The sequence below is a fragment of the Phocoena phocoena genome, chromosome 10 (genome assembly GCF_963924675.1).
Source record: "Phocoena phocoena chromosome 10, mPhoPho1.1, whole genome shotgun sequence".
Lineage (NCBI taxonomy): Eukaryota > Metazoa > Chordata > Mammalia > Artiodactyla > Phocoenidae > Phocoena > Phocoena phocoena.
This window is the reverse complement of record NC_089228.1, coordinates 33,029,896-33,054,738: the sequence shown is the minus strand read 5'-3', so window position 1 is coordinate 33,054,738 and position 24,843 is coordinate 33,029,896. Positions and strand designations below refer to the sequence as shown.

The 24,843-nt window shown below is 38.5% G+C and overlaps 1 protein-coding gene across 1 annotated transcript in view; it reads right to left on the bottom strand.

The window, feature by feature from the left end:
• Positions 1-24,843, bottom strand: part of ERC2 (ELKS/RAB6-interacting/CAST family member 2) — a 736,860-nt gene that overhangs the window by 319,887 nt on the left and 392,130 nt on the right. The window contains exons 7-10 of the mRNA XM_065885901.1: positions 16,535-16,672; positions 8,532-8,672; positions 5,267-5,407; positions 1,151-1,186 (exon numbers count right to left, since the gene is read on the bottom strand). Of these exons, the coding sequence (XP_065741973.1) occupies positions 1,151-1,186; positions 5,267-5,407; positions 8,532-8,672; positions 16,535-16,672 (456 nt within the window). The remainder of the gene's footprint in view (positions 1-1,150; positions 1,187-5,266; positions 5,408-8,531; positions 8,673-16,534; positions 16,673-24,843) is intronic.

The window sequence follows — 24,843 nt, the reverse complement described above, 5'->3', positions numbered from 1 at the left end:
GATATCCCAATCTTAATTTGCCTTTCTTCACATCTCCACTGTCCTAAGCCTGCTTATTAACCATTCAAATGTTAAGGGAAAGGAAATTTGGATTATTTTTGTTGCTCTGCTAAAAATCACACATGGGGAAAGAGGTTAATAAAGATGCTCCAACGAGGCTTGAGGAATTCTGTTTGCAAAAGTAAAATTTGTTTTAAAGAATGGAGGGTGGAGACTGAATCTAATGAAATACACCCAAGTATCTTGTGTATCATGCTGTATGTATCCTGGAGCAGTGGCTTAACAAAAAGTTGTTGGCTGAATTGTTTCCTTTATCCCTGCTATTCCTTTTTCCCATGATGGGAATTTATAAATAAGAGATAATTAGAATGCATGATAGCACAGATCACATCTGCCACATAACAAATCCCAGTCACCTTATGTATTATTTCTCCCATTAAGTCACCTAAGTTGGAAAAACAAAAAAGCCCTTCTTCTTTAATAAGTTAAAGAAACAAACTGCTTCATATAAACACACACTTGTCATGAGGATAAAAAAATTAGTGGTGGCATCTGGGCTGTTTTACACATATTTTTACTAGTTACCTGTTTTTTTGTACCATTAAGCTATAATCAGAATTGTTACTACCTGTTATTAGGAGACTATATTTTAGTTTGTTCTCAAATGATATGTTTTTAACTCTTACAAAACCCACAGTAATGTTAGGCATTTACTAGTCTCAAAGAGCATAGCCCTACTTTAAAATAAAAACCTATTTTAACTTCTATCCCTTGAATATAACATACATTGAGTTGTTTGCTATTTTACAAATGCTATCCCTTTTGGCATAGATAACTCTATGTTTGAAGGATCTGGGAAAGAATTCTATGAGCCTAGATCTGCAGATGACCTCTGTTTTTCTATCACCTTAGGGTTGAAGTTAAGACAGAGGTAATATCAGAGCTGGCAATAGTTCCCTGAGTTCTTAATTTTTTAATTTCACTTTCAAAAGAAATGGCAGTGGCCTCTGCACAGGTCATTTCTTTTGACAGAACGGAAATGGGAAGAGACGTATATTTTCGAAACACCCCCAATATGGCACACTGTGACGTGATCAATGGATCCTCATGCTTTGATATGTTACAGCGGGAACTTTCAGAAATGACTTACTGGGTTGTACATCTGATTGAACAACTGCTCAGCTTGCTACATTGCAAAGGTGGGGAGGCATTGAAGCACAGACAGGGAAAGAAGGAAAGATCCAGAAACACAGCATTAGCTCAACAAATCTAGTGCATTTGCACAGACAAACTCATGGTTAAAAGGAAGAAATTTCAGTTTCTAAACATTCCACAGTGAAAGTGAGAGGCTCTAGGGAAACAGAAATGTTGACTTTGGCTCCTAAAAAAGAATAGCTGGAATAAGAAATTGAAGGTTTGTGTTACTTTCCCTTTCTCAAGTTAAATAACCCATGAAATAAAGAAAGCTGTCCACTTTTGATGATACATGAAGTGCTGGCCTCCAGCAATGAATCAGAGGAAGTGCTTTTGGCCAAGCCTGCAATTTGTTACCTGAACTTCAAAGATGGTAATAATAAAAGATTAATTAAATCTTATCATTGAATTTATAGCTCTTCTTTTATATTAACACCAGCCTGAATTTTCTATTCAGTCTAACTTTAGAAAAATATAGATCAGCAAACAGCAGGTTAGCAACAGCAAAATATCAGTAAGCAAGACATTACAGGATTAACAGCAAATGGGAAAAGAAAAAATTTAAGTCAGTAGGAAGATTAAAGGGAACCAAAATACAGTATTATCCATTGTCTACTACCAGTTTCCACTGGTAGTTCATAATAACAAAAAATACCATTTTTTGTGTCTATCCTACTATGTTCCAAGTCCTTTAGAATCTGTAATGCTCTTCTATTTTGTGTAGAAGATTTAAATGTTTGCAGATTTAAATGTACTAAATATTTTAAATAGCATCCTCAAGTTATATTTATTAAATACTCGCATCATTAATTTTGGGCCCAATGTCAAGGTGTAGAAGGTGAAATATTGTAGGATCTTTTCATTTGCTTTAAGCCAAGACATGTCTTTGAAGAACATGAATTTTTTTCTTCAACTTTGATAAAGTAAATGATAGTTTTACTGTGGTTTTAAAAAACACCCTCCTCAAAATGATATTAATTGGAAAATTACCAAATAAGACAAATCAAAACATTTTGAATTGCTGTTGCTTCTCAAATGATTTCTAGTCATTTAAAGTAAATTTACTTCTACATATTGAACACTGAATACTCTTTTGAAAGACAAAATGATCCACATGTCACTAGGCTCTTCTCAACCCCTAGGTGTCTAATTAAGATTAATGAATGCACTAAGTTATAAAGCACACTCATAGCTAGTACTTAAGAATTATTTGGTTAATATCGTTTTATCAGCCTCACTAATATCAGTAAAGATTTCCTTACAAGTGAATCTTGGATTGTTTGTTTTTAAGAGGTGGGATGGAATGTGTAAGGAATAGCTCCTTTTCTGCCTATAGTAACCATTTTTGACACAAAGTATTTGGAACTGTCTTAAACTGACATAGGATAGTAAAGGGTTCAAAGCAACTATGTGTATGAATGTTCTCCACAAACTTTTCTGTTAAAAACTCACCAATTTCAAGCATTGTTTATAAGACAAAAGCAAATTTAAATCGCCATTTGGATTCCATTGTCACTAGCAAACAAGATTTCTGTTCAGCTAAACACATCTACAATGCTGTATGGATTTTATGATAAAAATACCTGGACGCTCACAAATCTTAAGCAAAATTCCATGGGGAACTCATGGTTTATTTATGATATAATAAAACTATTATGTTTTCAGCTTTCATTTAGTAACCCTTTATATTTTATTCACAAGTCACATACCCTTTTATTTAAAAGGAGGCCCAGACACTCCTTAAGCTTTTATAGCTGCTTATTTTTCCATGAGTAAATGATGTGTTTTATGTATATTCACATACTGTTGGCTTATATTTTCAAATATTTCATGCAGATCTCAATTCTTTTTAAGGTGATGGGTACTTGAGGTTTTTACAGAACTATTTATTAGCAGAAATTAAAGAGTACTAGAAAAAGTATTTTGAACTTTCGAATTTAGTTGATGTAGAGGGCCAAAAATAACAAAATAACATCTGCAGGTTAGGTATAAAAATATTTAAATTATAATTACCTTATTTAATCTCACTGTACTATGCATTTAGGAGACAGTATAAGCAAAGATTATTTATATACTTAGAAATAAGTTATCTTTTCATAAATTAAATAGGTCCTTTACAGCAAGACAACCATATTTGTTACTTTAATCCTGGTGATGTAGCAGAATGTTAAAATGTCCTCAGGAATAATGCTAAAATATTTATAGGATTTGATCTATGAATTTCAGAACATGGTGTCTATCTGAGAGTCTAAGGAAACCACATGTTCTAATTGACTTTTGGGGGTTAACCATAACTATGTTGAAAGAAACTAAATTCAACTGCACAGACATTCATTTATTAAACTAGTTAAGTCATATACATGGAAACTACAAGCATCAATACATGAACCTCTTTCTTTTAATTGTTAGAGGATTTCAAATTCCATAGATGACTTACACTAAAAGGGAGGGTGTCAAGTATGTATCTGCAGAAATAATATATGGGATGCCCTCAACTCCATAATGGCTCCTCAGAGTTGATGAAGGGCATCTTTCATGCCCAGGTCTATTTGGGGCCCTCCTTCAGGACTTAGCACACTGCAAGTGAGGTAAGATAACTCAAAGACCACCACAGGAAGCCAAAGAAGTTCTCTCACAGAGTTACCTGAGAGTCTGCCTTATCATCACAAAACTGTTCATTAAATAAAAAGTACCTTTCTTAGGTTCATTTCTTGATATGCATATACATGTATAACATATTGCTGAAAACATTCATATATGCGTCAAGAGTATGTATCATACACCCATGCATAAATAGCCAAGTCAATCTCCGCGTAAACACCCTCAAAGAGGCAGTTTAAATTCTTCTATTTATTGCTCAAGATTTCTGTTTAACTAGATGTTGCTTGAAAAAAGTGAGATGTTGAGTGGATTAGGAAATAGACTTTGTAATATAGAGATTTTCTGGCTGTTTTTTTGTAAAGAGATTTGACCTGTATATTTATCTTTTTCTGTATTAGTAAGGAGACTTTATTAGTGTGAAATCTCATGACAATTCCCTAAAATTCTGTGGTAAAGTGTACACAGTATAATCACATTTCAGTTATATATTGCATCATACGTACAAAATAGTATATTAAATTTTAAAATATCCAGAATTTCTCCACAGATATGATGCTTTCACATCCCTATCATCCATATCATATATTTTCATAACTCTAGCGAATAAATCCCCATTCCAATATGCTATGAATTATACAGTCAAATTTTATTATATGCTTCGTTTGACTGTTTAGATTCTTATCATCTCTTTTGAATAAGTTTATAAGTTGTCAAAGGGAAACAAAATGCTTAAACTCATAATGTTATGAGTTTTACGTGAACAATGAATGCAGACGTACCAAACAACACAGGGAAAAAGTCAAAGGAACAATGCATGACTGGAAATGTACTCCACAAAAATGTCCAGTTCAGAGAAAACATGTTAATGCTGCAATGCAAAGATCCTGTTTTCTTTTCTGAAGCCTTCTACATACAAACTTGCTTAGACATTCAGGCCATTTCTGGTCAAGTATAAATAGTCAATCCGTACATCTTCCAAGGACTCGACTATTTTGGTGAACTTCTAGAAATTTAACATTGTCGGGTAAAGTTTTGCAAAGTTCCAATTAAAAAAATTGACCTACTTCTGAAAGTAGTAAAAGTTTATTAATGTATAATGGGACCCCTGGATTCTTTGGTTTATGCAAACACTTCCATTTATCTTTTTCTGATAGTTGAGATTTGCCCAGAGAGTAATGGCTGGTTTTTGGTTTTTAAAATATTTTTCACTTCTACTACAATTTTCATCTATTTGTCAAGGTTTTGTTTTGTTTTGTTTTGTTTTGTGTTTCCCCAGACAGGAAACCTAAGATAACTTTTCAGGTTCACAGACAGACTTGATGCAGACTTCTTAGGAATAAAGATTGCTCAATTAATCCTTTTATCACCAGATGACAAAAGATAAGGGGTTTTTATTTTTTGAAAAATGTCTCTTTCTTTCCTATTTTATAAATTCAGAAAATGAGCATGTTTTTTCTTAGACTTCACTTACCTTTTTTAACTGTGCTTCCAATTTGTTACATTCTTCTTTCTTTTGTTCAATGGCTATTTCTAGAGATTTTAATTTGGAGTCCCTTTTCAGCCCCGCTGAGGCTAATGAAGATGCATGTTCCTTGAGGTCAATTAAACTAGACTGAAAGGAAAAGAACACTAGTAAGTAGAACACTATAATTTCTACTCGTAATGTCTTCAATTTGAATACATTGATTCTATACATAGTAATAAAGTGTGCATTAGACAGAGAGGGTAAATATAGTCTTACTAAGGTAACAATAGTCGGCCCTGGCCAGGAAATTAAAGTTGACCAGTTTACAGAACCAAGCAGGATCTAATTGCAGTAAAAATCAAATGTGACCAAATGGTGCAGTCAGTAAATGCATGTTTCATGTCTCAAAGTTATGCTAATGAACTAAGTCCCAAGGTGGTCTTTACATGTCATGGCAAAACAGACACCCTGAACCTTCCATTTATGTTTATTGCTGTCAGGTGGCACAGACTCTAAGAAAAATATGAAAGAAAATACAAACTTTAATTCTTTTCTCCCCAAAAAGGGCAGACCAAGTATAAAAGAAGAATCCTGTTGTTTTTATCAAATTCCATTTCTTTAATGAAAAATGGCCAATGGTTTCTCAAACATCTTCTACAGAATCAAAGATAAAATTACTTAAAAATTCAGAGTAGACTTTATGGCCTAGTGCTTTGTAAATTCAGATTCAGCAATATAATGAATCTCCCCAACTCTGACATGGGGTTACCCAAGTTGTTCCATTCATTAATCACGCCCAGAAACCAAGAGCTTCCCTGTATAGTACGAATCCCAAAAGGTAAAGAAATAAATACTAGCATATACCACAGAACACAACGTTGCTAGCTAGGAGAGCAATGTCCACCAGCAAACACAAAATGGTTAGCAACGTCTATCTACGCGACTAAGTTGTTCAGGTTCCACCCAAAATCAGACAGGGTGTATTTCCTTTATATGCCTTTGCAGTGCCTAGGAAAACACTAAGCACACAGCAGTTTCTCAGTAAATGATGTGGTCTAATACTTTACTGCTTCATGGGCACTGGAACAACCTTATTGGTGAAGATACTGCCACAATCACCCAGCAAACCACCCAGGTCCTAACAACCCTCTGAGGGACAGGTTAGCCATTCTCATTTTTCAGGTAAGGAAACTGAGGCTCACATGAGGCCCTGTCTTCTCCAAGGTTCTCAAGCTATTAATGGGAGACATAGGTCTGAACCCAGGTCTCCGACTCCAATTTCAATGGTCTTTATCATGTAACTACCACAGAAATAATAAAGAAACATAATCCAGGCACTCTGTCATGCTGAAGATTATTACCACTCCAACTAAATTATAAGCTCCATGCTAACAACAATTATACATTGTTTTCCTTTATAAATTTAAAATTGCCAGGGGTGATAGCTTTATGTGTCAACTTGGCTAGGCCATAGTCTCCAGTTATTCAATCAAACACTAACCTTAAGTGTTGCTGTGGAGGTATTTTGTAGATGTGACGAACATCTGCAATCAGTTGACTTTAAGTAAAGGATATTATTCTTCATAATCTGGGTGGGCCTGATCCTATCAGTTGAAAGGTCTTAGGAGCAGACTAAGGTTTCCCTCAGGAAGAAGAAATTCCTCCTGTGGACTGCAGCATCAGCTCCTGCCTGAGAGTTTGCAGCCCGCCCTTCCTGATGGCCTTCCCTGTGAATTTTGGACTTGCTTAGCCAGCCTCCATAACTATGTAAGCCAATTTCTTGTAATAAATTTCTTAATATGGTTAAATCCCTTGGTACAGTTCTGTTTTTCTGGTGGAACCTTGACTGCCACATCTAGCCGAATGGCAGGCACATTATTACACAGGAACAATAAATGTTTGCAGAAATGCCTATCTGAAGTTCATAAAATGTAAGCATTGTTTACAAAATTATTTTCATTTAAAGCTTATGCTCCACCATGTCATCAAGATCTCTTTTCAATTAGAAGCATATCTATCTATCTATCTATATATATATATATTTTTTTTAAGGTGCAAACCCATGAATAACACTTGCAATCTGTGAAGAATGCTGCAAACGAGATAGAAGCTTCTGTGCCTTCTGTTACATACTAACTACAGTAATTACAGATCCCCCAGGATTTACATTCTTTATTTTCATATCAAAGAAATAATCTCTTCTCTAAAAACTAGTGAGCTTAAGTTTTAGAGAATACAAATTTTGTTTCTAAGTTTCCTCAAAATTCCTATTACTCATCAATTGTTCCCTTCTTGGACTCCTAATTTAGACAGTACTTTAGTTTGTATAGAATTATCAAAATCCAAGGGCTGAGGTGATACTTTGGAGCTGGGACATATACAACTATGCTGTGATACAACCCAACAGAGCAAAAGGATTGACATATCATAAAGGAGATAAGACATTTTCCACAGACAAAAATAAATGTGAGGGGACCAAGTGTGGACAATGGCACATATCTCAGAGCTTTGGAGACTGAATAAAAGAATGGGCATTGCTGCTTCTCAGACTTCTCCACCGAAGTATCCCTAAGTAAACTAAAGGGGTTATAGCCATCCCTCAGAACAGGGATACTCTCCATAACCACCAAAAAAATATTTCTTTAAAGCATATTGGTTTATATTAAAAAAATGCAGGTTAAGATTTGTTTTTTGTATCCATGTTTGTGCTAGCATTAAAATACTCTTTCAAATTATTTACCATAATGTAAAAATGATGTCCCAGAAGAGCAGCCACAACCTATATCTATGTGTCCAGCATGGTACCATATCTCCTAACCTGGGGGTATTGAGTGATCCATTTGAGAAGCACAGATGAATGTACAGCACCCAACACAAGGATTAGTACATAACAGGCCCTCAGTAAAGTGGAGCTATTGTTATTATCATCAATGCTGTTGTTGTTACTGTTATCTCAAACAAGGGATCATGAGACATTGAAAAAAAAAATACAGAATCCTCCAAGCCGTATGAATATGGTAAGACATCAAGAAAACTTTCAAGGAGCTAAATGGCATGTGGTCAGTAGAGTACAAAAGATATGCACAGAGCATCACCAGATGTAGGGAATTACAGTAAATGCTGTTCTTTGAATTCAGATAGCTTTACAAAGCAAAGGTAACTAGGTGCACCAAGCCTTCACACTGTCCCTCAAACTAAGTCTCTAGTCTCCCAAGGCTACATGGATATGGGTTTATGAGTACTATCAGTGTGGTTGTTTTCCCAGACTCACCTCTTTTTCAGTCAGTTCAGCTTGTAAAGCGTTGACCTTCTCTTTCAGGTCTTTATTCTCTTTTCGGAATGATTCTATCTCTTCAAGTCTTTCCCGATCATCTCTCTCCCGTTGTTCTTTCAAACGCTCAATTATTCTTTCCTGTGAGGCAATTGCCCAAAAAAAGAGTTGAGAACCGATCAGTGTGCATGCCAAGGCATGCTACAAAAGGAAATAAGAAGAAATACACATAAGAAATGTTCTAGAGGAATCAACAAACACAAGATATTCAAAACTGGGTTTGTGAAGAGAAGCTGTGCGTAACAGTATTTGGAAAAGACAGTCAATAAAGCTTTCAGCTGTTAATCAAAGTTAATATCATAGGGTTGCAAGGGATCTCAATGTTCAAGTTCATGGTGGTACCAGGAAAATTCCAAGAGCAATTCCAGAAGAGGGAGGTTCAGGCACCAAGACCTAAAGTCTTATATGGGTAAGGGGAAGAGGTAGAACTAACCTCTTGGATCAACCCTCTTTGCTTGGCTTTCCCATCTGATGTCAAAGAACTTTCCTTGATTTCTGAAGACTCTTCTCACTAGAAAGGGGATCAAAGTGGGGCAGGACCTAGACCCCTCCGGGACTTAGAGCTGGACTCCCAGTGAAAACTTGAGACAAAAGAAAGAATAAGCTCCTTATATAAGTGATTTTTCAATGTGTCTGGAGCTGTTTATTTACTTCCATATTTTTTCAGTGGTTTCTTGGCAATCAGTAGAGACTCAAAAACATTGCTAGAATTTGAGCAAAGTTCAAACAGCAGCTTCTTTTACTGAGAAGCTGCTACATGCTAGGCACTGTGACCCACCCTTCTCATCTAGTCCTTATCACATCTGTGAGATCTGAACCAGTACCACTGGTAACAGAGTAGTGCAGAGGAAACCCAGTCTCAGAGAGGCCGACTGACTCGTCCAAAGTGATCCAGCTCATAAACAGAAGGCCCACCCTGCCATCCAGGGCTGTCTGAGTCTTAGCCACGCCCAAATGAACACACTGCCACAAACATACACCTGGAGCCATTCAAGGAGATCTGAGGGTCTGTCTGTCCTTGACTTTTATATTGAAATAAAAACATTACTCTAGTAGACATGTTTTCCAAAAGTGTGAAATCTTACTGATATCAAAATAAGAACCTTTTGGTTTTTTCCTAAGGATTTTTTTAAAAATTTATTTATTTTTGGTTGCGTTGGGTCCTCGTCGCTGCGCGCGGGCCCTCTCCAATTGCGACGAGCAGGGGCCCCTCCTCGTTGTGATGCTCAGGCTTCTCATTGCAGTGGCTTCTCTTGTTGTGGAGCACAGGCTCTAGGTGCGGGGGCTTCAGTAGTTGTGGCGCACGGGCTTAGTTGCTCCGCGGCATGTGGAGTCTTCCCCGAGGGGCTCGAACCCACGTCCCCTGCACTGGCAGGTGGATTGTTAACCACTGCGTCACCAGGGAAGTCCCAGAACCTTCTTTTTTTAAGGAAAATTCTGCTTGGGTAAAATTTAAGTTAGATTTCTGAAACTTGTTTCAAATTACCTAACACATATTTGAATTTCCTTTTGGATGGTCATGTTAAAAAATGTTGGTGCAACGATTCTTAAGAATATTGTCTTTTATATTCTTACAAGTATACAGTACAAGACGATGCCTGATATATAAGACAACTGTAAAACGGTGTTTAATGTAGAGGGAAGTTAGTTTGAACACTTAGCCTGTGATTTAAGTTCCCCCAGGGGAGCAACTGTTCTACCCCAATGACAATAATTTATGTCTAATGCTTTCAAGGGCAAAAAAAGTACCATTGTTGTTTTGTAATTACTCAAAAACACTTTAAAATGAAGTATATTATTACTATAACAGTGGGGGTAGAAATAGAACAAATGAGTCTATTACATTCCCTATTTTGTTTCTTCTTGATTTCAGTTACTGTCCTATTTTACTCTGTCTGTGCCATTGTAGAGTAGATGATTATGTGATTGACAGAAGAAGGAAATGGCCTCAGTGCACGGTAAGTCTCTCAAGGACTTTTAACAATTTCAGCAACTGAACCCACACCTTTTGCCTGCACTTATTGCAAAAGCCTCACAACTGGTAACCCCGTGAGCAGGCCATCTCCATCCCATCACTTCCACCCCGTGGCTGTTGGAGTGATATTTTTAAAGCCCCAAACTGACCATGTCACATCACTATTTAGAAACCTTCCCAGGAATCACTCTGGCCAGAACATAAACATGCATTTATTCTCACTAGGCACCCTTTGCTTGGTTTTATTGCATGTCCACTCTCTCAGCCTAGCTTTTCAAAAGGCAACAGTCAAATCTTATGAATCTCTTAACCCAGGGCTGGGCAAACTGTCTGGCGTACAACAGGCAATCAAAAAGGCTGATGGAAGGAACAAAATTCAAATTAGGGATCATCCTGTCTTCAAAGGAAGGGAAATTAAGTATGCATGTTAACATCCAGAAGGTGTCAGAGTCACTTGGAAATTAGGTTGATTTGCTCTAAGCACTTGTACTATTGACTGGGCATCGATGACAAAGAAAATCAGCAAGCAGTATAATGTTTTTAAGTGTTATTGATGATTCAATACTACAAAATATTTCTCCGTCAATCACAAAACTAATTTAACTGTCAGCCGCGCAGGGCCAGATGTCAAAAACATGTGTTAAAAGGTCCTAATATGGCATGATCTACTTGATTAACAACCAACTTGCAGAAATTCCAACAATGTATTCTTGTTTTAGTCTTATTTGCATTGGCAAGTGTTCCTTGTGCACCCATCTGGCTCTGCACAGGTCTAATCTATTTGTGCTTTATCACTGGGTGGGAACTGCACTGCAGTGGCCTCCAGCTCTGCTATCTGGCTTTCTCAACTGCTTATCTGCTACGTGGCCACAGCAAGGCTTGGCGAGACCAGCTTTATAAATACTGCGGGTTCCTTGAGCTTCTGCGTGTCATTCCTAGAGCTAAGTCATACTCAAGCTTAACTCACCAAGCAGCAGTATTTATTTATTTATTTATTTTTACACACTCTGGATATTTGAATAAGTTCCCAGACATTAAAAGGAATAACACACTCCCTGGGATGTAATAATCCAAGTGAAATGGTGAATAGTGCCTAATGGGTTCTATTCATCAGCCAAAGGACAGCAAATAATTAAATGCTCTTATAAGTACACAATTTTTAATTAATCATTTTCTTTTTTGTCCCATGTCTTGTTGCAGAGGATCGGTCCACTTACATGCGGATAAAAATGGAACTGGTGAGGGGAAGGCTATTAAAAGAGATTGCATTGTCAAACACACAAAGAACAGAACGTTTAAATTTTAGTCCCATTCCATCACCCATGAGCTGAGTGGCCTTGGGGAGGCAATAAAGTCCCAGCTAAGGGCTAACTTAGACAGAGCAGAAGTGGCTTCCCAGAGTGCTGGGGTGAGAAGTTAACTGGTGCCACGGGTGATTAATGATGTCCACCCAGGGCCCAGAGATGAGGAACAGTGCTGCACATGTCCCAGATTTTCATTTCTGGGCATGTCATCTTGAGCCCACTTCCCATGTTTAAAATGAACATGGATTTACTGTTTAAAATGAACATGGATTTACTGTTCCTCAAAGTGTGGCCTTCCAAACACTTGCATCAGAATCACTGGGCATGCTTGTTAAAAATCAAAGATTCCCCACAGCAGAGCCCACAGCAGAGCACTGAATCAGAATCACTAGGAAATGGGATCCAGGAAACTGTATTTTAAGACACTCTCTAGATGAGAAGATTATTTTTAGATACATACAGAAGTCTGATACCCACTGGAATAAATACTTAAAATAAATCTACTATTCTTTGTCCCATGATAGAAAACTTTGCCAGTTCCTATCCAATGTTTTTGTCTGTGTTTTTCAAATACACTAATGCTCTGATTTTTGGCACCTTTTGAAAATTCTCTCTGTTTGCTTTTATTCTTCATCAGGTGAAAGGCTAAAAATCAGATGCAAACAGGGTTTAGAAACTAACAGCTCATGGGCCACAGCTGGTCCAAAGAGCTATTTTGTTTGGCTTGAGCATCATACTATAAAATCTGAACTTGAATATTTTGAGGTAAGTCAAAGACTGCTCCATCACCAGCAGTCCCTACTACTTAACACCAAACCCACTTCCCTCATTTCTGCTCCCTGCATGGCCCTTCATGGCATCCAAGTTCTCAACTGCCCATCTATGGTCCGGTACAGACTTCACATGCCTGAGATTGTGGATCAGCAAACTAAATAATTATTGTCAAGGTAATTCCAAAAGATAATGGAATTTAGAGGTCAGCTAGTTTAAATGCACATTTTGAAGATAAGTTACTGAGATGCCCTGAGAGGACAAGAGGCTTGCCCCACGTGATGCAGTTATCAAGTAATGGGGACAGTTTGATGGGGCCAGACTCCCACAGACCTCAGCTTTCCTTCCTGAACATCTCCTGAGTCTCAAAGGAAGTACTTAAGTAAAGGGAGTAGTTTCAGGTATGAGAATTGTTTTGGGATTTAAACTAGAATAAATCAAATCTTAGCAGGGGGGAAAAGGATAAAATGCTGCCAAGAATACGTGATATGGCGCTTCCCTGGTGGCGCAGTGGTTGAGAGTCCGCCTGCCGATGCAGGGGACACGGGTTCGTGCCCCGGTCTGGGAGGATCCCACATGCCGCGGAGCGGCTGGGCCCGTGAACCATGGACGCTGAGCCTGCGCGTCCGGAGCCTGTGCTCCGCAGTGGGAGAGGCCACAACACTGAGAGGCCTGCACACCGCAAAACAAAAAAAAAAAAAAAAAAAAAAAAAAAGAATACATGATATGGAAAAGTATATGGTATAAGTTTATTTCTGTACATTTGGAGAAAGAAATCAAGGGTACAAGTGGACTGACATGATATCACTCAAAAACTGCAAAAGGGATACATGATTATTAATAGTTTTTGAAACAACATTCCTTTATTCAAATTTTACAAACAAAATTACTACAAGAAAGTTTTGAGGGACTTCCCTGATGGCGCAGTGGATAAGAATCCACCTGCCAATGCAGGGGACACAGGTTTGAGCCCTGGTTCAAGAAGATCCCACATGCTGTGGAGCAACTAAGCCCGTGCTCCACAACTATTGAGCCTGTGCTCTAGAGCCCGCAAGTCACAACTACGGAGCCTGCGTGCCACAACTACTGAGCCCGCACGCCACAACTACTGAAGCCCGCATGCCTAGAGCCCATGCTCTGCAACAAGAGAAGCCACCGCAGGGAGAAGCCCGCGCACTGCAACAAAGAGTAGCCCCTGCTCGCCACAACTAGAGAAAGCCCATGCGCAACAATGAAGACCCAACACAGCCAAAAAAAACCCAAACATTTGATACTAAATTCTTGAAAATTGTAAAAAGAATATTTTTCCTGAAAAACCATCTTATTTATTCTTATGTTTCCACATAAAATCTTGTCTCTTATTTATAATTTAATGTTAAAGTTATAATCTTGTAATTTTAATAGGAAAATTAAGACTATCTAGGCATAGAATTATGGCTCCTTTTTTTAACCTTCTATATTTTTAGCATAGAGAAGTGGTTCTTAGACTAGTGTATGTATCACAATGACCTAGGGAGCTTGCCAAAGTGCAGACTTCTAGGCACTACTCAAGGTTCTGATTCAGTAGATATACATGGGGCCTAATAATTATATTTTCAACAGACTCCTCCTGGTGGTTCTGAAGTAGAGGTCAGAGAAGCCTTCTTTAAGATTCACTGACTTGTGGAACCAGTGGGCTATTTAATCTAATTCTCCCATCCTACAAATGGGAAATCTGAGGCCCTGGGAGAGAGAGTTATTTGTCAAGGTCACCCAGTTAGTGGCAGAGCTAAGACTGAGCACACTACACACACTCTGCACAGTACGAGTCCTACAGAAGTGCCGAGAGAATGAATGAACTAACTTAACTAGAATGAAATGCGCTAGAAATCGGTAAACATCAGGATGACCTATTTGCCTAATAGATTTTGTTCATTCTTTTAATCAAAGTAATCCTTTTAAATGTCAGTCTGAACAAAACCCTCCAAATGGCTTCTTATCCCCTTTGGAGTGAAAGTCAAAATTTTTCATCCTTTCTCCCAGGGGCTTCAAGGGATACTCTTCCCCCCTCCCCCTCCCACTCTGCACTTGCTCTCCCCTCTAGTACATTCTCCCTCCAGAAGTGCTCATGGCTCATCCCTCACTTTCCCTTCTCAGTAAGACCCTCTACCTGGCCATTTCACCCCAGCACTCCTTGTACCGTCTTCTTGCTTTCTTCTATGGAAATGATTACCCTCTGAAGTCCCATGTGTTTTACTTACTTAATTATTGCCTGTGTCTCCTCAGTCCCATTAGAATCTAACCTCCACGAGAGCTAGGATTTTCACCCATTCTCTTCTCTACTGGACCCCTAGTCCCCACAGCAGTGCCTGTCATATGGTGGCGACTCACTCAATCAACACCCACTGAGCACTCCCCCATGCAGGTACTGTGCTAGGCACTGGGGGAAGGTAAGCTAACACACACAAATAACACATATATACGGGTATGTTGCTCAGGCTTGGAGTCCAGCAGAGAAGACCAATTAATCACATTAAAACAGTTAAATGAACAATTAAGATTGTGACAAGAGCTCTGGGAAATTCACGGTGTTCATGAGAACATAAGAGAGGATTTTACCTAGGAGGCTTCCCTGAGAAAATGACTGATAATAATAATAACAGCTATAACTTATTATGCCTGTTATTCTCAACACTTTCCATATATTAGTGCATCTTCTCCTCAACGTATTCCACTAAAGTAGGTACTATTATTATCCTCTTTTACAAATGATAAAACTGAGAAAGCGAGGGGTTAAGTAACTTGCCCTAAGTAGTAAGTGTCAGACCTAGGATTTGAACCCAAGCAGTCTGACTCCCATGTCCACATTCTTGACTACTGTGCTATACAGCTTCTCAGGAAGTTGAGCTCTCTGAAGAAGAGAAATTAAGTCTGCAAAGAGTAAAGAACATTCTAGGCTCAGTAATAGCATGTGCAAAGTGTCTGAGGCAGGAGGGAACAATGGTGCACTTAAAAACCTAGAAGGCCGGGGCTTCCCTGGTGACACAGTGGTTGAGAATCCGCCTGCCAATGCAAGGGGCATGGGTTCAAGCCCTAGTCCGGGAAGATCCCACATGCTGCGGAGCAACTAAGCCCGTGCGCCACAGCTACTGAGCCTGCGATCTAGAGACTGCAAGCCACAACTACTGAGCCCACATGCCCCAACTACTGAAGCCCGCACACCTAGAGCCCATGCTCTGCAACAACAAAAGCCACCGCAATGAGAAGCCTGAGCACCACAGCAGAGAGTAGCCCCAGCTCGCCGCAACTAGAGAAAGCCCGCGTGCAGCAACGAAGACCCAATACAGCCAAAAATAAAAATAAATTAATTAAAAAAGAAATCTAGAAGGCCAGTATGCCTGGAGCACAAAGAATGAGGGAAGAGAGATGGGGGATGAGGCTGGAAAAGGAGGAAGGAAGGAAAGATGGGAGGAAGGAAGGGAGGGAGGGAAGGAGGGAGGGAAGAAAAGGGGAGAGGAGAGGAGGGGAGGGGAGGGGAGGGGAGGGGAGGGAAGTGAGGCAGGCAGAGAAGTGGCTGGTCAGGTAAGAGCCAAAGCAGATGAAGGGTCGGACCCTATGGGTGAGGTTAAAGATTTCAGTCTTTATCATCCTAAAAACAATGACAAGGTAGTGAAGGTTTTTAATCAGGGCCAAGGGTGATGTGACCAGATATGCATTTCAAAAAGACACCCCTTGGCTTCAGCGTGCCAAGTCTACTGCAAAGGGCGAGCACGGGAGTGGGAGGCCCAACTGGGACTAGGCTTAGTGCGGGTGCATGAAGAAAAACAAGCTCACTGAAATGCATTTGGATCATTTCCTCCCAATCATGCTTCCCTAAATCCTGATACCCCTGCTAATTTTTAGTCCAAGCTTACCTTCTCTGACAAAGCCTCCTCAAGCGTCGCCAGTGCAGTATCCGTATTACTGGAATCAGTCTGCAAGGACTTCACTCTGTCTTTCAGATTGGTCAGTTGCTTGTCTTTATCCTTAAGTTGTTCTTGCAAGTTTTCAATCTGAAAGTAAAGATCACCATATTTAATGCACATTTTATTACATATTCAGTGCCAAGGTCCCTGAAGTGGACCTATCTAAAAAGAAAAATTTTAAAAGACCCAAGATTATGGAAATTGTCAGTATTATGAAGTTACACTTTGACTCAGAATCAAGGCCATTATGAAGAGACCTTCTTTCTTCCATGTAATTCAACTTCGTGTTTAAATGGCAATACAGACGAGCAGAATATCTCCCTCCATGCAAATGCAAGCCCTTCAGACATGTAAGCACTATTATTTCTATCTATTTCTACCTCTTTCACCAGCCCTTTAAGTCTCAAGTCCATAAACCTAATCTTGGTGCAGTGAATCAGAGAAACACATATTCAGCATTACTTTATTCAATGAACAGACACGTACTGGGTGCTCATTCTGCACTGAGCACCGTATCACTATAAGGCAGAACCTATGTAGTCATTCACTCACTCCTTTATTCAGTATTAAACTTTGTGATATGCCAAATGTTGTCAAGTGGCTGTTTCAAGTAACCACATGAAAAGCCAAGTAGGTTATCACCAGTAGACTGTTAATGGGAAGAACCTGTGATATAAATCAAATGTAACAAGTACTAAACACTCCATCTGGCAAATAAGTCATGTGCTGGCAACCAACCAGCCACTTTTATCCACTATCTGCAGCCTGAAATAAACACACCAAATAGCCGATTATAACGCCTGCCCAGGAACAACAGCAAGGACCTTCTCTTGGGCATTGCGTACATTATCATTCATGTTTTTATTCTCTGCTTTCAAACCTTGTATTTCTTATCTAAGGATTAAAAAAAAGTCCCACTGTACAAACAATTTATTCATATTAAGGGTTTTAAATTGACAAGGAAAAAAAGCAGTACAACTCTAAGATAAGTCCATTCAAAATATTTGTATTCTGCACCCAGGCTTTCTCAGGAAATCATTCCAAATGCATGTTTCACAATGTGTGACTCAAACAAATTTGGAGATTACTCGATTCACGTAGCATGAATCTGGAATGGCAATACAAATAATGACAAGAGTAGAAGCAATAATGAGAAGGAGGAGGGTTGACAGTGGAGGTGGCAGCAGTAGCAGCATCAAAATAGTTCTGAATGCAAAGATGCTGACCCTCAATCTGAGGACAGAGGACGTGGCTAATTTTTCCAATGATTAAAATAGATGTGGCCTAATGCAGATGGACATTTCCTCCTTCCATTCTTCCCACCATCCTTTGCGCCTTCCTTCTTTCTTTTATTTTTCCCTTTCTCCTCCCCCTTCCTTCTTCTCCTTCCTTTTTTTTGCCAATGTATTTTTTAATAAGACATGTTTTCTGCCTTGAGACGGACATCCTGGTTTGGGGAAATAATTAATCTTCTCCTTCATCAAAATGCATTGTATCCTATTCAGCTACCACTGTAAAAATTCAGTGTCCCTCCATGCAAAACACAGGAACTCAAAAGGTATAATCATCTGCACTCAGAACAAAGGCTCCCTCCGTTCCAGACAAGTGTTCACGGGGTTACACAATACAATAAGCAAATATATGAGTGAGCAAAAATATGGATGGTTACATATCAGAATGTAGTCATTATACAGAAGAAGCCAGCAGCTGAGAGGACTGACTCTTGAGAGAGTGTGTGTTATTATTTTGAGTACACTCACACCCACATTTGCATACACACGTGTGCAAATCCATGGTGGCTCCAAGCAAACTGATTAAGTTCCCCGTGTTCACCCTGGGAGACAGTGCCCTGGACAGAAGAAAGGAGACTTTCTCTCAGGGCATCAGCCCTGGTGTAGTGGCATCACTGATTTCAAGGGACTTCGGGCGCTGCAAATAGAGGCTAAAGAAGACTGCTGTGAGACTCCCTGGGGCCTCCTCAGTTACTGGGGAGATTAAGGATGTTGAGGGTCAGTGGTCCAAGGAATACTCAGGTAGGCGATAAGAGCTGGAGAAATGTGGGCTGGTGAGACACAGGAGTGACATAGCTATTATCTCACATCTAAGAACTCAGCAGAAGAGCCAATTATACCACAGACAAGATTGAAACACAGAGCTGGAACTGGAGACATTTATAGAGGTAGGGATACACCACTTTTAAAACGTTGCACAAAGATCACCAAGAATGATTCTTAATAAAGACAAGGTACAGACCAGGGTGGGGAATATATAGCCTCTTGTGTAAATAAAAAATAAGCCTATAAATAGATACATATACACAGCTATTAATATAAAATTTTTTTCTGGAGAAAAAATTCACAAGAAATTTTAATAGTGTTTAACTTTGGGGGAAAGGGTCTAGGGTACAAAACTGTGGAAGAGGCCTTCTGTTTCTCCTTTCTGAACATTTCTGTAGTTCTCTGCTTGAATTTTCTAACCATGTGGGTTTTATTCATTTTTAATGCCAACCAAGATTATCTGGTTGGTAAAATTATGGGTAATTTTTAGTTTATATTTGTATATAAAAATTTAAACCATTATGCAAGTATTTAAAATCATGTTTGCATACAACTGATAACTAAGTAGAAATCAGAGCATGAGAAGGAAAAAGAGTAGAATGTAAAATCATATGATATTTCTTTGTAAAAAGAGACAATTCTACCATAGAACAACAACAACAAAATATATATATGGAATTCACTAAAGTATTATTTGGCAGTGGTATGAATGATGATTTTACTTTTCTTCTTTATACTTTACTGCATCTGCCAGCTTGTTCTCCTTGAACATAACAGACAGAATAAAAGATATTTAAGACCAACTACAAAATATAAGAATGGTTCTTTAAATGTGTTTTGAACAGTAAGTTTGTGCTTTTTAAAAGGACTCATTGTAAGAGGAAATATTCCTTTCTTACTCCAAGGAGGACTCAACTCTTAAAATTTTAAATTTAGGAGACTGGGGCAAATGTAAAATTCTGTATCTTTTTAAAAATTATTTTGCAGCTTTCTAATGTTTGTAAATTATTAACAACATTTACAAGAAAAAAAGTAGAAACTTTTCTTCAAAGGGTGAGGTTGTACTAGGTTGAAATAGCAGGCAATGAAAAATAAGCAAATTGAAAACCAGGGTTTAGGACTGGGGATGGAAAATGAGGATTTTGTGAGAAATTCCACATGCTGCAAAAAACTGAATCCACCTAAGCAACATAGTCAACTCACTGGTCACTGTGACTTGATAAAATAAGAGATGGGCCTGAGCAGAAGAGGGCTAGAGATGGACCTGAGCACAGGGTTGTCCTTGCCTTTGAACTAAGCTGCCTTTTCATCACAGCTAAGGAGACTCGGAAGGAGCCAGTTTTGCTGAAGTGGTACCTGCACCTCTCAGAGCAGACCACTGGAGAGGGGGCAGGGGCAGGGAGAGCTCAGGCCCTGGAGGTCACCAGGCTGCCCTAATCCTAATGGCTTCAGACTGATTTCTGAAGCTCCAGGCCTACCAACACTGTTGCCCCAGCTGCAGAATACCAGAAACTGAGATTTACAGCACAAACCCAGCTGCCATGGACCACTGAAAACCACCACTAGCCCTGTAGCTGTGCAGCGCCATGGCCTCGACCTTACAGTCTCTGCAGCAGAGAGCACACCACATTCTCAAAATTCCAGCAACTCTGGGGCAGCTACATCTAATGAGCAGAGCCAGGGTCGGGTACACAGCACAGCTGCAAAGGAGGCTGAGAAACCAAGTGTTGACATTTTCACCTTCCATCAGGAAAGGTCCTTCATAAGATCAGAAGAGAGTTCAAAATATGGGTAGCCAAAAAAAAAGAAAGAAAGAAAAAGAACCCATATCTACACACCTAGGGAGAGCATGGTTGTTAGCTCCCAAACCTGGAAACTGAACCATCCTGAAACAATTTCTCCCAACTGTCTCTCTCTCTCAAGTACCTAACGCCTATAAAGCTAAGATTTGACTTAGACACTTGTCCAAATGTGGTCCATGCAACTCTTTGTTGCCAGTCTATAAGATAACTACAAAAATCGAGAGTGCCTATGTATCACACCAATATTCAAGAACAAGACTGATGGACTTGTCACCGTGAGCAGTGTATAGACAAACTGAGATATTTCTGAACACGAGTCACATGTGGCCAGAACTTCACAATGATCATACACAGCAGGACCACATATTGTTCCATGACAAATTAGATATTTTAAAAAAGAAACAGGTAGCTTGGGAAGCATGAATTTACAGGCCTGCAAATCTCTCATAATGCTTCAGAAATACCTTTTCTTTTTTTTATTGTGGTAAAACACATAAAGAATTTGCCATCTAACCCATTTTTAAGTGTATACTTCAGTAGCAGTGTAGTATTTAATACCTTCATAATGTCGTACAACCAACACCGTCAACCACCTCTAAAACTCCATCTTATAAAACTGAAACTACCCATTAAATGATAACTTTCCATTCCCCCTACCCCCAGCCTCTGGCAACCACCATTCTACTTTCTGCATCTACAATTCTGAGTACTCTGAGTACCTGATATAAGTAGAATCATACAGTGGTTTTTGTGTAATTGGCTTATTTCACTTAGAATAATGTCCTCAAGGTTCATCCAGAGCATACATCAGAACTTCCTTCCTTTTTTAATACTGAATAACATTCCACTGTATGTATATACCACATTTTGCTTATCCATTCATCTGCTGATGGATACATAGGTTGATTATACATTTTAGCTATTGTGAAAAATGCTGCTATGAACATGAGTGTACAAATACCTCTTTGAGACCCTGTTTTCAATTCGTTTGGTTATATGCCCAGAATCAGAGTTGCTGGATCATATGGTTGTTCTACTTTTAATTTTTTGAGGAACCACCATATTGTTTTCCACAGTATAAGAATGTACCACTTTACATTCTCACCTACAGTATATAAGGGTTTCAATTTTCCCACATCCTGCCCACTTTTCTGGTTTGTTTTTGATTGTCACCATCCTAACAGGTGTGAGATAGTATCTAATTGTAGTTTTGATTTGTATTTCCCCAGTGATTAATGATGTTGTGTGATCTTTTAATGTGCTTATTGGCCATCTGTATTTCTTTAAAATGTCTCTCCAAGTCCTTTGCCAATTTTTAAATCAAGTTGTTTGATTTTTGTTGTTGAGTTTCAGAATTTCTCTCTATATTCTGCATATTATTTCCTTATCAGATACATAATTTACAAGTATTTTCTCCCATTCTATGGGTTGCCTTTTCACTCTGCTGATATTGTCTTTGGATGCACAATTTTTAAATTTTTTCATGAAATCCAATTTGTTTATTTTTTTCTCTCATTGCCTGTGCCTTTGGTGTTATAATCAAGACATCACTGCCAATCCAATGTTGTGATGCTTTTGGTCCGTATTTTCTTCTAAGAGTTTTAGGTCTTACATGTAGGTCTTTGATCCATTTTGAGTTAATTTTTGTATATGGCGTCAGGTAAAAGTCCAACTTCATTCTTTTGCATATGGATATCCAGTTTTTTCCCAGTACCATTTGTTGAAAAGACTCCTTTCCGCACTGAATGGTCCTGGAACCCCTGTCAAAAGTCATGGGACCATATATGTGAGGGTTTACTTCTGGACTCTCCATTCATGGTTTGTGTTTATGCCAGTACTACACTGTTTTGCATATAATAACTTTGCAGTAAGTTTTGAAATCAGAAAGTGTGATTTCTTCCAGCTTCATTCTTCATTTTCAAGACTGTTTTGGCTATTCAGGGTCCTTTGAGATTCCATATGAATTTTTTTCTTTTTTTTTTTTTAACATCTTTATTGGAGTATAACTTATTTACAAATGGTGTGTTACTTTCTGCTTTATAACAAAGTGAATCAGCTATACATATACATATATCCCCATATCTCCTCCTTCTTGCATCTCCCGCCCACCCTCCCTATCCCACCCCTCTAGGTGGTCACAAAGCACCGGGCTGATCTCCCTGTGCTATGTGGCTGCTTCCCACTAGCTATCTATTTTACCTTTGGGAGTGTGTATGTGTCCATGCCATTCTCTCACTTCATCCCAGCTTACCCTTCCCCCTCCCAGTGTCCCCAAGTCCATTCTCTATGTCTGCATCTTTATTCCTGTCCTGCCCTTAGGTTCTTCAGAACCTTTTTTGTTTTTTAGATTCCATATATATGTGCTAGCATACAGTATTCGTTTTTCTCTTTCTGACTTACTTCACTCTGTATGACAATCTCTAGGTCCATCCACCTCACTACAAATAACTAAATTTCATTTCTTTTCATGGCTGAGTAATATTCCATCGTATATATGTGTCACATCTTCTTTATCCATTCATCTCTCGAAGGACACTTAGGTTGCTTCCATGTCCTGGCTATTGTAAATAGAGCTGCAATTAATATGGTGGTACATGACTCTTTTTGAATTATGGTTTGCTCAGGGAATATGCCCAGTAGTGGGATTGCTGGGTCGTATGGTAGTTCTATTTGTAGTTTTTTAAGGAAACTCCATACTGTTCTCCACAGTGGCTGTATCAATTTACATTCCTACCAACAGTATAAGAGGGTTCCCTTTTCTCCACACCCTCTCCAGCATTTATTGTTTGTAGATTTTTGGATGATGGCCATTCTGACTGGTGTGAGGTGATACCTCATTGTTTTGATTTGCATTTCTCTAATGATTAGTGATGTTGAGCATCCCTTCATGTGTTTATTGGCAATCTGTATATCTTCTTTGGAGAAATGTCTATTTAGGTCTTCTGCCCATTTTTGGATTGGGTTTTTTTTGGATATTGAGCTCCATGAGCTACGTATAAATTTTGTAGATTAATCCTTTGTCAGTTGCTTCATTTGCAAATATCTTCTCCCGTTCTGAGGGTTGTCTTTTCGTCTTGTTTATGGTTTCCTTTGCTGTGTAAAAGCTTCTAAGTTTCATTAGGTCCCATTTGTTTATTTTTGTTTTTATTTCCATTTCTCTAGGAGGTGGGTCAAAAAGGATCTTGCTGTGATTTATGTCATATAATGTCCTGCCTATGTTTTCCTCTAAGTGTTTTATAGTGTCTGGCCTTACATTTAAGTCTTTAATCCATTTGAAGTTTATTTTTGTGTATGGTGTTAGGGAGTGTTCTAATTTCATTCTTTTACATGTAGCTGTCCAGTTTTCCCAGCACCACTTACTGAAGAGGCTGTCGTTTCTCCATTGTATATCCTCCTTTATCAAAGATAAGGTGACCATATACTATAGAAACTATCCCTGAAAGTATGGTGTTTTGGCATTGGCTTTTTTTCACACAGTATGATTCTTTGGAGATCCAGCCAAGTTGTTATGTTTACCAATAATCTATTCATTTTTATTGCTAACTAGTATTCCATGGTATGGATACATCAGCTTGGTTAACCATTCACCTATCTAAGGATGTTGGATTTTTCCAGTTTTTAGCTACTACAAATAGGCAACTATAAACATTTATGCACTAGTTTTTTCCATGAACATAAGTTTTCTTTTCACTGGGATAAATGCTGCCCGAGTACAACTGCTGGGCCTTATGAGAGTTGTAATTTAGCTGTATAAGAAACTCCCAAACTGTTTTGCAGAGTGGCTGCACCACTTATACTTGCTTTCACAGAACAGAAAGGCCAATTTATTACCCTTTCTTTCTATAGTTCATGCCTTTAATATCAATTCTATGAACTTGCTACCTAGCCCTACATTCTGAAGATTTTATCCTATAGTTTTTCTCACAAATTTATAGTTTTATGTTTTACATTTAAGTCCATGATCTACTTTGAGTTAATTTTGCATAAGGTGTGAGATTTAGGCTAATGTTCATTTTTATTATCTATGGATGTTCAGTTGATCCAGCAACATTTGTTTAAAAAAAGGCTATCCTTCCTTCACTGAAATGTTTTTGCATGTTTGCAAAATATCAGTTAAGCATCTTTGTGTGGGTGTATTTCCGGGTTCTCTGTTCTGTTCCACTGATTTATGTCTCTGTCTCTCCAATAATACAACACTCTCTTGATTACTGTACTTACATTGTAAGAGTTAATACCAGTAAAGTGATATTTCCTACCTTATTCTTTTTTTCAAAGAATGCTTTAGTTAATCTAGGGCTTGTGTCTTTCCGAAAATTTTTTATAATAAGCTTGTCTACTTCAATAAAAACCCTTGATGGAAATTTGATAGAAATTTCATTAAACCTACAGCTCAGTTTTG